This window comes from Seriola lalandi, unplaced genomic scaffold, assembly GCF_002814215.2.
Source record: "Seriola lalandi dorsalis isolate HSWRI2012SDOR001 ecotype SW California unplaced genomic scaffold, Sedor1 jcf7180002054906, whole genome shotgun sequence".
Classification (NCBI taxonomy): Eukaryota; Metazoa; Chordata; class Actinopteri; order Carangiformes; family Carangidae; genus Seriola; species Seriola lalandi.
The window spans coordinates 412115-423492 of NW_019525458.1; the positions used below are offsets into that span (position 1 = coordinate 412115).

An 11378-nucleotide genomic window follows, 5' to 3' on the forward strand; every position below is an offset into this window, starting at 1 on the left:
TGAGGGATGTGTTTGTCGTTACGTGTCAGAGATGTGCAGCATGCGAGCTGGACGCTGTGGAAAATATCCACCTTCATTACCTCTGTGTTTTTACAATAAATCAGCGTTTCCACCAGGACTTAACCGGCTAGAATCACTTAGATATTTGAGACGGACATTTTCTTCAGTGTGTGTGTGTGTGTGTGTGTGTGACCTGGTGGAGGTTGATTTATGGCTCAGGGAGTGTGGAGAGTGACAGGCCTGATGGGTCACGTACAAGACCGATTGTAAATTATAGCTGCATCACGTGAGGATAACCTCCTCCGGTGAATAAACCCACACATACACTCCTGTGAATGTAGATCAACTCAACTTTATTTATATTGCCCCTTTTATACAAACATGTTGCGCTAAAAAATATAAAGAATAAGGTCTGAGTAAAACCTCAACATGTCTCCTGAAACACAGCGCTACCTTCTCCAGAATCTAGAGACTATAAATCCAGTTCTCCAGGGAACAGGGTCTCTCTACAGGACCCAGGTGTAATGATGATTGCAAGGTTTGGATGGTGGGTCCAGGTGGGCGGGGCTTGGTGACTGCTTTGTTGTGACATCACAAAGTTCCAGAAGTCCTGACGGCTGGTTTTAAGGCTCAGTTTCTGAATACAGGCTGTGTGCATTTCTCTGTGGACTGAGACTTTCATACTTTCACAGTATTAATATAGAAGCTAGAGCTGATCTATAATCAAACAACACATGGACAAAGAATCCAGACAGAGACACATCAGCTGTTTTTCAGAAAACAAAATCCATCTTATTTGGTTTGTTGTCTCCAAAAATCTAGTTTCCAGAAAAAATGCACCCCCAGCTCTCTTCCAGGATCCAAGATACACCCATACAATCCTCTTTTAGTAAAGTAAATGTTTAGTGTATAACCAGTAAACATTGAGAGGACCCTAAAATCTAGCCTTTTTTTTACAAATTAGATCCAGATAGATGCATTCTTCATACAGATCCTTTACAGTCCTCCATGATTCTTTTTATTCACTTACCTGCAGAATGTGAGATAAACCTCTGCAGATCTCAGAGGTCCAGGATCGGCTTTCTACAATCCTCTGAGGTCCGTATGGAAGCGTGGAGGAATCCATTTGTTGTGTTTGGTTAGTGTTTTGCAGGCGACACAGTCTGCCAAAGATAAGGTTATCCATTCTGATGCCTAAACAAAAAAAAACAGGCACCTCGGGGAAAAATGATCCTATCAGATCAAATTTCAGGAAACAAACACAATTATAATTCAGAGTCTGAATACAACCGGCGAACGCAGCATGTTTTCTTATTTATCCCTCACTTCACAGTTAGACTCAGTGCCTTCACCTCATACAGCATCCTGAGAGGAAATCAGATGATTCTCTATTGACTGGCCCAGGCCGTAATTGCGGTATAGCTGCAGCCGTAACACTCAATAAGTGAGCCGTGCCAGATTTGCAGATTTATGATCTGTCTGTTTCGCCACACAGTGGATTTTTTTTCACTTGGTCTTTCAGAGGCAGGCTGGCAGAGGTCCCATCCTGCAGCAACTGGGAAACAAAAGAGGAAGAGAGCCTCCTTCCTCCACGCCAGGAGGCCCACGGGGAGACACTGCAGCTGGTTCCTCAGCTCCAATCTGAGGGCAACACTGCCCTCTAGAGTGTCTGCTGCTGTAGGTGCAGCCTCAGAGCGAGACAGCCAGCCTGCTCTGTGAGGCTGTGACAGTGGTGGGGACTGCTGATGATGACAGATCAGATTGTTTATTCCCACTGGGGCTGATTAAGTGCTCTGTTTTCCTGCGCAGACGTCGACTGTGCAGCAGTAACAGCGTATCTCTGTGTGTGTGTGTGTGTGTGTGTGTGTGTGTGTGTGTGTGTGTGTGTGTGTGTGTGTGTGTGTGAATGTCCATGGTGCCGACACCCCGTGTGATTTGGATTTAAACTGTGGCTGAAATGCTCATCAGATGCTCATCCAAGACTTCTGAGGTTAACTGTTAATTAGGGAGATGATGACACTCTGTGAAATTATTTCAGATTGTCTTCGGGGATTCAGTCTCAGCTCTCGAGCTGATTGTTCTCTGATTGGGTGACAGTTGTAGACTCATTAAGCTGATTAATTTTCCTTATTGAAACCATTGTTTACTTTTTTTCTTCACACAGCAAATACCTTCAGCCTGAAAGGGGCGATATACAACTTTCTTCCCCAGTTTTTCCAGCTGGTGTTAATGTTGCTGCTGATTTATTTTAGGAAGGTCACCACCAGGGAACGTGTTATTTGTTTAGATTATCAAATCGACAATGACTTGTTTGTTTCCATCTGCTAGCAGTAGCGGTAGCTGTAGCTGTAGCAACACGAATACCGCTGTCAGCCTGGCTGCTGTCCAAAGCAAGAAACAACCAGAAGAATCCCAATTTGAACTAGAAACCCTGATCTCAGTGCAGTGATAAAGACAGAGGAAAACACCTGGTTGTATTAATAAGTACGCAGGTTTGATCTAGTAGAAACAAGGCTGAGTGAATGTCTGTTTGGAGCTGTGGGCTGCCACAGCAGTCTGCAGGTGGACAGTAAAAAATCCATTAAGTTGTTCCCAGTGGATAAGTCCACAGCTGAATTTCTGTCCCAGTCTGACCATGCTTCTCTCCACCGAGTGAGATTTTTTACCTTGGTTTCTGACTGTCACTCTCCCTCTTGGCCTTCTTTGCCTCCTCCCGCAACGGGGCTCTATTTCTGTTGCTGTGTTACTCACACATCCGTCATATCAATATCTACCAGGTAAAATAAAAGCACTATCCTCTTTCTGTTTTGGTTTCACTGTGGCAGGTGTACTTCATTTTCCTGGAAAAATTAAATGCCCAGTGGCAGACAGGAATTGCATAATGAAAGCAAAGATTATAATAAGAATTAATCTAAATGCAGATGGTTTTATTCTGTAAATAAATGCAGGAATAATTAAAAGAATAAGTATATAAGTAAGTATATGAATAAAAATGTTGAAATATAAAGAGGAATAAATGAAAGCCAAAAAAACGCTTTTCATTGTTTTATAAATTTCTCTTTATATTTCCCCATTTTTTAATTTAAGTATATTTAAGTCAATTTTTTTACATCATTCACACAACCACATTTGGTCCAGAAGGAAACACAACCACCACCAGCAGAGGAATCCACAGACTGTCCATACACGTCCATGATCTGCGTGCCCCGGTGATGATGTCACAGCTCATCGTGGCGATGCAGCTCATGGCTGCATGGGCTGAATGAAGACGCCTTCCATGGCGCGACACCATGTTTGTGCCAGATTGGAAGAAGTTCTGTCAAGCAGCTACTGAGATATCGCTTTCACAAGGCCAAATCTGTGTTTTGTGAGTTCACCATGTCTTTGACCTTTGATCTTTGACCCCCCAAAATTTTATCAGTTCATCCTCGAGTCCTAGTGAATGTTTTTACCAAATTTGAAGAAGTCAAAGGCGTTACTGAGATATCGTGTCCTCGAGAACGGACGGACGAACAGACAACCCAAAAACAATATGCCTCCAGTTCTGACTGTCGCCGGCACAGAGGCATAAAAATACGTGGTTCATTGGGAGGCCATAGTATTTTCAGAGACACAGACCTATGCTGTATGTTTTTCAATTTGCTCTGTTATGTTGTATTATTTAAATCCATCAACAACTCCTTACATCACCCACTGGAGTTCCAGAACAGTCCGTTCAGAACCTGGTCATAAAGAAGTCGTAGAACCAAAGTCGCAATGACACAAAACACTTGGAATTCAGTCATTTCACTAATTTCAAGAAGACTACACATGACCTGAGGATCCACGCAATAAGTTCACTCACGTTCAAGGGCGAACTGAAAAGACCCAACTTGAAAACGAAACTTGGTAAGATGCTGTTTCTGAAATCCAGTTATGTTGCAACAGAAAAACCAGAGCCATCAGTAACCACCTGTAGATAGATAGATAGATAGATAGATAGATAGATAGATAGATAGATAGATAGATAGATAGATAGATAGATAGTGTAATCATTGTGCAGCAATGACTGGCTTTTAATTAAACCCCAGAAAAACACAAGAGTTAAAGCAAGTGATATTGATGACATTTAAAAAGAATGAGAGTGAACTCTTCTTGGTCTTCATTTATCTGCCATTTCCCCTTTTTTGCTTTCAGCACATAAATCAATTAACCATGTCAGAGGACGGCAGCAGTGACCCGGATGTGTTCCCGATCCCAAGCGACTATGAGCTGGTTGACTTTGTGGGAAGCGGGGACTATGGGACGGTGGTGAAGTGCAGGAAGAGAGACACCGGAGAGACTGTGGCCATAAAAGTCTCGAGATTTGTCCAGAACGCCACGAAAGAGGTTGGTTAACAGGGATGATGAAGATCATGATTTCATTTCATCCACTTACACCTAAACGCTTCAAATCCCCAGGCGTCCATATTAGAAGAGCTGATGAGATACAACCTGGACCAGTCCAACATTGTGAAGCTCCATGACTGGTACCACATTAACAACTCCATTGGGCTAGTGTTGGAAATGCTTGATATGAGTCTGTCGGACTACATGCAGGAGGAGCGTCTGCCTTTAGAAGACATCAGGCTCATCATCCAGCAGGTATGCATGCAGCGTCAGAATGAAACTCTTGATGGACCTGTTTTAAAACTGTGGGGAAAAAACGGATCTGAATTGCATTGACGACCTTGCACCTGCAGTTGGCCACAGCTTTTGATGGATTAAAGAGCGTTGGAGTGATCCACGGAGACTTAAAACCCAACAACATCATGCTGGTGAAGGATCAGCAGCAGCCGTTGACGTTGAAGCTTATTGACTTCGGTTTGGCCTTTCACGCATCTGAAGCCGTGGTGGGCTCTACTCACCAATTACCTTATTACAGGTGAGGTTTACAGAGAGACTGCATTTAATTCTAGTTCCCAACCTCTTCCAACTCATGGCCCACGCAAAAATCCTTGACCCTTGACCCTTGACCTTTGACCCCCAATATTTAATCAGTTCATCCTTGAGTCCTGATGAATGTTTGTGACAAATTTGAGGAAGTTCTGTCAAGGCGTCACTGCGATAACGTGTCCACGAGAACGGGACGGGCATTGGACGCACGACCTGAAAACAATTTGTTTTCAGAGACGTGAAAACAATGAAAGGAGTTTTTTATACATCTCTAATGTTTGTGAAGGTTATTTCATTCTAAAACTTTTAAAAACATGATTTATATTTTGATTATTTCTTCTAATAATTACAGGTTCACAGGTTGGGAACTACTGTACTAGAGTATGTTTGCAATATCCCAGTTTCGTTAGATATATAGATACTTAGATGCTGCTTTTCCTCCACATTCAGAGCTCCAGAGATCATGTTGGGACTCCCCTTCGATGAGGCCGTCGACATGTGGTCTCTAGGCGCTCTGATGGGGTTGATGATGTTTGGAAATTTCATCTTCCCGTGGTACTTTGAGTACAATCAGGTTAAGTATGCCTCTTCCTCACAGACCTGGTAATGCATCATTCATATCCTGCACCCAGCTTGAGTTCAGCAGTTGAAGAATGACTGGGAGCTGGATCTTGTCATTTATGTTGAATACTCTGGTGTGACCCTGCGTTTGGTCTCCAGATGCAGTCCATCTGTGAAGTCTTGGGCCGACCGGCGGATCATCTTCTGGATGCCGGTCTGAAGACGAGGCAGTTCTTCATCAAGACTTATGACAATCAGTGGACCCTCAAGGTTTCTTTATTTAACTTCAACACCTCAACATTTTAATGTCTGAAATTTAGGTAAGAGGTAAGTTAAAGTCAAGTTTTCTTCTCCTTCTTTTAGACACATGACCAGTATTGGAAAAACAAGATTTCCTTTGGAAACAAGAAATTCTCCTACAGCTCTCTGGATGATCTGAAAACAGTACGTATTGTAATTGGATTGTAATTTCTGAAAAATTACTTTCACTGATTTTCCTTTCGTGAATCAGAAAAAAAAACACTCAACTGCTGTTGATTTGCCCGTTTAGTTGAGCGAGGAGATGGCAGGTGAAGCTGAAGGATGGAGGCAGTGCGTCGACTTGCTGAAAGCGATGCTACAGGTAGACGCCAGCAAGAGGATCTCTCCCAGGGAGGTCCTGAGGCATCCCTTCATCACGCAGAGCTACCTGAACGAAGCTCTGCAGACAGCAACCGATGAGCTCAGCAGCAGCAGCAGCTACCAGGATCTGACCGACTTCAGAAGGACAGAGACCGTGAGCGAGACTGACGACAGGTACAGTAGCTATACTTCTCTTTTCCTGCTGTGGCTAGACATTTGTGAGGTAGAGAGATTGTAGATGCTACATACCAATACGCTATAATCTGCTGCCTGTGTGTTCAGGACCCAGACTGACCAGGCTCAGGACTGTCGCGGTGACGGAGACGTCACATCAGAGTGCCTCAGTGACACGCTGAGTTGTGAAACTCTAATGCTGGATCCCGACCAGGTTCAGTTCACCAACTCCAACGAGGAGATCAAGACACTCATCGCGGAGGAGCCAGAGGACAGCACAGCAGGTACGAAATACACACCTTCACTTGATGTGAAATGGTGAAGGCTTCCACGTTGTTGTTAAATCCACCACAGACAACTGACGCACTTAATGTTTGTTTTTTAGACAAGAGCAACTCTCGCAAGAATAAAAAGAAGAAGAAGAAGAAGAACACAACCAGACGCTTCTTCTCGTGGATGAATTGGACTTTTAGCTGTTGTGTGTCAGTGGAAGTTGAGGTTCTCAACAAAGATGGCAGCCTTAAAAAACCTACATAACCAATGAAGTTTGGCTGCACCGGTGGCTATAGGGTTCAGTACGCTAAAGACAACAGAAAATTGATTACATATGAACTGTGATTGACCGGTAAGTCCAGTCCCGGACAATGGGAGGAAAATGGAGTTAGAAACCAGACGTACTGAGTGTTCTCTGTTTGTCTAAAAGAAAACATCATGCCGGGAGCAGTCCTGCACATTGAGGCTTATTGACTTCAGCTTGACCAACTCCTCTCAAACCCAGTCGGTCGAGGCAGACAGCCGCCCGCCCTGGGCCCGGTTCAGTTGGAGGGTTCTTCCTTTTAAAGGGAGTTTTCCCTCCCCGCTGTCACCAGTTAATGCTTATTGTGGGAACTGTTGGGTTTCTTTCCATAATATTATAATGTCTTTATCCTTACAAATAAAATGGATCGATCACGTTTGAATGCCTCAGTCTGTTTTGAGTATAGTTACTGACCGTGTTCTTCCCTTCATGGCCACAGTTTACCATCTTCCAGCAGGATAATGATCCATGTCACAGGTTTCAGTTCAGTTTCCAGACCTGAATCCAGTACACATCAGCTTCGGGATGTGGCAGCATGAATGTGCAGCTGACAAATCTGCAGAAACGATGTGATGCAGTCATGTGAATACGGAGCAGAACATCTGGTGGAATCCATGCATGGGGGGGGGGGGTGTTCCTGATAAAATGCTCTCTGAGTGTATAGGTTGTCTGCATATGTTTCCAGGCTGTGTAAACAGCACACAGCTGTGGTCTCTCAGTGTAGAGGTGGGCTTTTCCTGTTCCCCTCAGCATTACACGTGTCTCTTCTGTATCCACGCCGCTATCTGTCATGTAACGCTTCACACTGAGGCAGCAGCGGACTGCTCAGCCGGCTGAACACTTCCTCCAATCTCTGTATGTTGAGTGTTGCCCTGATGGACCATATCTTGGTTTTATGCCTCCGCACCAACGACAACCAAAGACGGAGGCGTTAAGTTTTCGGGTTATCCGTCACACAAAAACGTAAACCTGCGTACGTCCGTCCCGTTCTGGTGAACGCAATATCTCGGTAATGCTTTGACGAACTTCTTAAAATCTGGCCCGAAAAATTCTCCAGGACCTCGAGGATGAACGGATTAGATTTTGGTGGTCAAAGGTCAAAGTTCAAAGTTCAAGGTGGCAATGACCTCATGTTTTTGTGAATGCAATATATCGGGAACGCCCAGTGACCTGACAAAACACGCTTTTGACCATAAGTCACAAGTTCATTCTTTAGTTATGACACAGTTTAACTCAAATGTCTCTAAGGATGAAATCAGGTGACAACAATTTATATCCTAAAGGTCAAAGTTCAATTTCACAGTGACATCATAATGTTCTGAAAAAACACTTCTGGTTATTATTGAACGCTGTAATGCAGGGAGGAGAGACTGTGACTATATTTCCTGTAACTGGTTTGCGGGGGTAAACAACCACGAGGACGTGATTCTAGTCTTATATTTTAAAATGTGCAGTTGTTGTCACATTTGATTACATATACTTTCCTATGTAGGGGATCTGTGTGGGATCATTTTTGATGCGTGCCAATCAACAAGTCGATACGCTATTGAGAAAACTGAATAGTCCATATGACTTCACTGATAAGAGTCTAACCAGGGTTACACTTGTGTCACTGTATATGAATTAAATGCTATTAAAAAGATTTTGTCTCGTTAGCATTAACAATTGAAATGAAAATGGCGGCTAATAATAGATTATGACAGAATTTCTACAACCCTGTCCGTGGAGAAACTCTTAACACCGTCTCTGGCTGCAACATTAAATGTGAAGGGGTCTGAATACTTTATGAATGCACTGTACTTATTTATTTTTTTGGCCTGATGTTCTTGTTTTTGGAAGAGCCTTGACTCGGAGCAGATGATGGACTAAACCCACCTTCAGGAAAATGCACAATACCTGCCAACATTCACACATGTGATTTGCTGCGCTCTAATCTGTCGTGTGGTTTCAGTTTTCGGGCGAAGACAGCGTATGTGAGTGGTGATTGAATCATTCCATTTTCCCACCGAGCCGGACCTCTGCTCGACATTTTTTAAATCGCTCTCTCACACACCCCCTCCTCCCTCCATCTGTTTCTAATCAACACTCACTGCCGAGCTGGAGATACAACTTCCTCCTGAAGAGGCAGCTCACGAACTGGAGAGCCGCACTTAGGAACCACGGGTGGCAGTTTACATTTTCTATAAATAATTTGGGGAACATTAGATAGGAAGCTAAACAAGATATTTATCTAAATGTTTATTCCTCTGGATGTTTACGAGACATTTTACATTTCTTCCAAATCGTTGTGTTGCAATATTTAACACAAACAGAAAAGAAACCTTTAATATCTGATTATTCTCTACTCCTGATATTAATATTCTCTAATCCTGAGGGTCTAGACATAATCCATCATTTTATTTGTCATGGAAGATATTTTGCTTCATCATAGAAAAGCACAGGTGGAGGTGGCGTGCCCCGTCCTGAGCCCTGGAATCTGCACATTCAACTGAAATGTGATTCACCATGTCAAGCTGTCCACCGTTACTGAGGCCCACAGCGTTAATTACATGCATGTTTTGTACTGTCTGCAGGTCAGTTGGTTACGGAGAGGAGGAGACCCGTGGATAATCCAAACCGGGAGAAGCTGACGGCGATGGTGGTGAAGACAACAACTCCCATGATCCCACGCTGCTTTGCCATGCTGTCTTTTGTTACTGTTTTGATTGAGAGATCCCAGAAGAAGAAGAAATAACCTTGTGTTTATACTTTGGCGAGTGATAATAATTTATTCATAACACATGTTGTAGTGAACCAGGACTCTGACCTGCACTCTTTACTCCTCAAAGATGCTGGTGATACAGGAATGTGAGCTACATTTCTAAAGCATGGATCTGAATTCAAATTGTTCCAGTTCCACTCATAATACTTTACTCATTCTGTATCTAATGTAAAAAAGTTCACATTTATTTGTCTTGAAAATGATGATGTGCTCTTCCCAGTCGGTGTGTAGCGTTAAAGTGCGGAGGTGTTTGTTGTGATAGAGGTCGTAGTTTTCTTTGGTATGTGTGGAGAGTGTAAGGAGACACCGAGGGGAGAGGGCTGACCTCCTGACCCGCAGGTCACGCTCAGGAGAGGCTGCCATGATCTGGAGATGCGTTATATGAGTTCAGAGGAATCTCAAAACCAGTAAATGTGATTAATCCATTGCTTTTCCTGACTGAAAATATCCTTTTATGAAAAACCCTTACAGGCAAAATATTGTCAGGCAAACTAGAGACAACACAGTGGACGAGTCAGTAAGACACAAAGTCTTGTTGTACTGTGTTAAGCGGGATCTTGTGGTACTGACTCTGCAGCACATCAGATGGATTTCTCCCTGTTGTTTTTGGCTCGGAGGGCAGCGTCGCACTGTGCCATGCCAGACCCTGCAGCGGCCTTTGATCACATGAACGGCCCGAGCTGAATGGATTGGACAAAGACGACCACCGGGGACAAACTCCTCCCTCTGTGGAGACGTTAAGAATACAGTTCTGCCGTACCCCCCCCCCCCCCCCCCACCCCCGGCCCGTGAGTGATCTCTGGTGTTTATACTGTGCCTGTGCTCAGAATACCAATGTGCAGCCAAACATGGAGAGGGAGCGAGTCCTCTCCGTCCCAGGCGAGCCGGTGAAGTAAACAGATATGATGTGGTTCAGCAAAGCCTAACATCTGCTTACTGGCGGTCAGTGCCATCCCTCTGCCATTTACATCGCATCAAAGTGTTTTATAAAGGCAGAAAACCGGAGTCTACAGTTTCTCCCAGGACGGCAATTAACCCTGTAATGGAAACACAGTCTCCTCATGAGCAGGTAATAGAAAGTGGAGGCAAAATGAAACAGTGTAGAGCTTCACTGGACGGGAATAGGACGAATATTGATCTGTTAGTGTAGAGGTATTTAAATAAGGGGGGGGGGGGCTCCAGTCAGAAGCACAACATGGACGTCGACGGCGCGTCCTCTTCCTGTATCATCAGCACTTCTCAGATAACAGTCAGCTTCTTTCATTTGCAGACGTTTCTCCAGAGGCTTGAAACTCAGAAACTCACAAGCTCCTTCCACAAGTGTGTCCACAGATAAAAGAGCTGCAGGGACATTATGTTTTAATATATCCTTCCAACAAAAAAAAAAAAAGTGAGAATGCATATTTCATTTCAACTCTAACCCCTGGTTCTGTAAATATAGAGCTGCCTGAGGCCTTGTTGTTCCTCTTGTGTGGATGACATCTCTGCCATACATGACTGGAATGTGACAACCTGTTTATTAGTCACTTGAGACATATAACTTTTGGTACAGCGTTACTCGGGACGTATTTGGAGCTGCTTGCAGCGCGATCTTTGTGGGGTAGAAACCGTCTGACCTGGACCCTTTTTCCAGCAGTTCACATCCTCGGGAACTTCTGTTTTTAGACCCTGACAATCCCTGTCTTTGTGCTGGAAGTGTGACGGTCAGGCTTTTCCTTTTAAGAGCCTCACAATAATGGTCGTAAATTTAGCAGCTTTTGATTGGCCTAA

The 11378-nt window shown here is 43.9% G+C and overlaps 1 protein-coding gene and 1 long non-coding RNA gene across 2 annotated transcripts; one reads left to right on the forward strand and one right to left on the reverse strand.

The window, feature by feature from the left end:
* Positions 1–332: 332 nt before the first annotated feature.
* On the reverse strand, positions 333–1507 carry LOC147817728 (uncharacterized). The gene is made up of 2 exons (XR_015436096.1): positions 1031–1507; positions 333–717 (listed from the first exon to the last, which is right to left on the reverse strand). It is a non-coding gene; the product is annotated as an uncharacterized LOC147817728 (long non-coding RNA).
* Positions 1508–4075: 2568 nt separating this feature from the next.
* On the forward strand, positions 4076–9581 carry LOC147817729 (homeodomain-interacting protein kinase 2-like). The gene is made up of 9 exons (XM_087169672.1): positions 4076–4368; positions 4441–4623; positions 4722–4903; positions 5365–5488; positions 5635–5745; positions 5839–5919; positions 6026–6270; positions 6379–6554; positions 9421–9581. The coding sequence occupies exons 1-9, from the start codon at positions 4102–4104 to the stop codon at positions 9579–9581; spliced, it is 1530 nt and encodes a 509-aa protein (XP_087025798.1). The 5' UTR covers positions 4076–4101.
* Positions 9582–11378: the final 1797 nt, after the last annotated feature.

What these genes read in the sequence shown, in the direction of transcription:
- LOC147817729 (XM_087169672.1), top strand. Translation starts at nt 4,102, where the DNA reads ATGACATTTAAAAAGAATGAGAGTGAACTCTTCTTGGTCTTCATTTAT. An exon ending in GGTACTTTGAGTACAATCAG is followed by an intron (nt 5,489 to 5,634) that starts GTTAAGTATGCC and finishes TTTGGTCTCCAG; the next exon opens with ATGCAGTCCATCTGTGAAGT. An exon ending in GCCAGAGGACAGCACAGCAG is followed by an intron (nt 6,555 to 9,420) that starts GTACGAAATACA and finishes TACTGTCTGCAG; the next exon opens with GTCAGTTGGTTACGGAGAGG.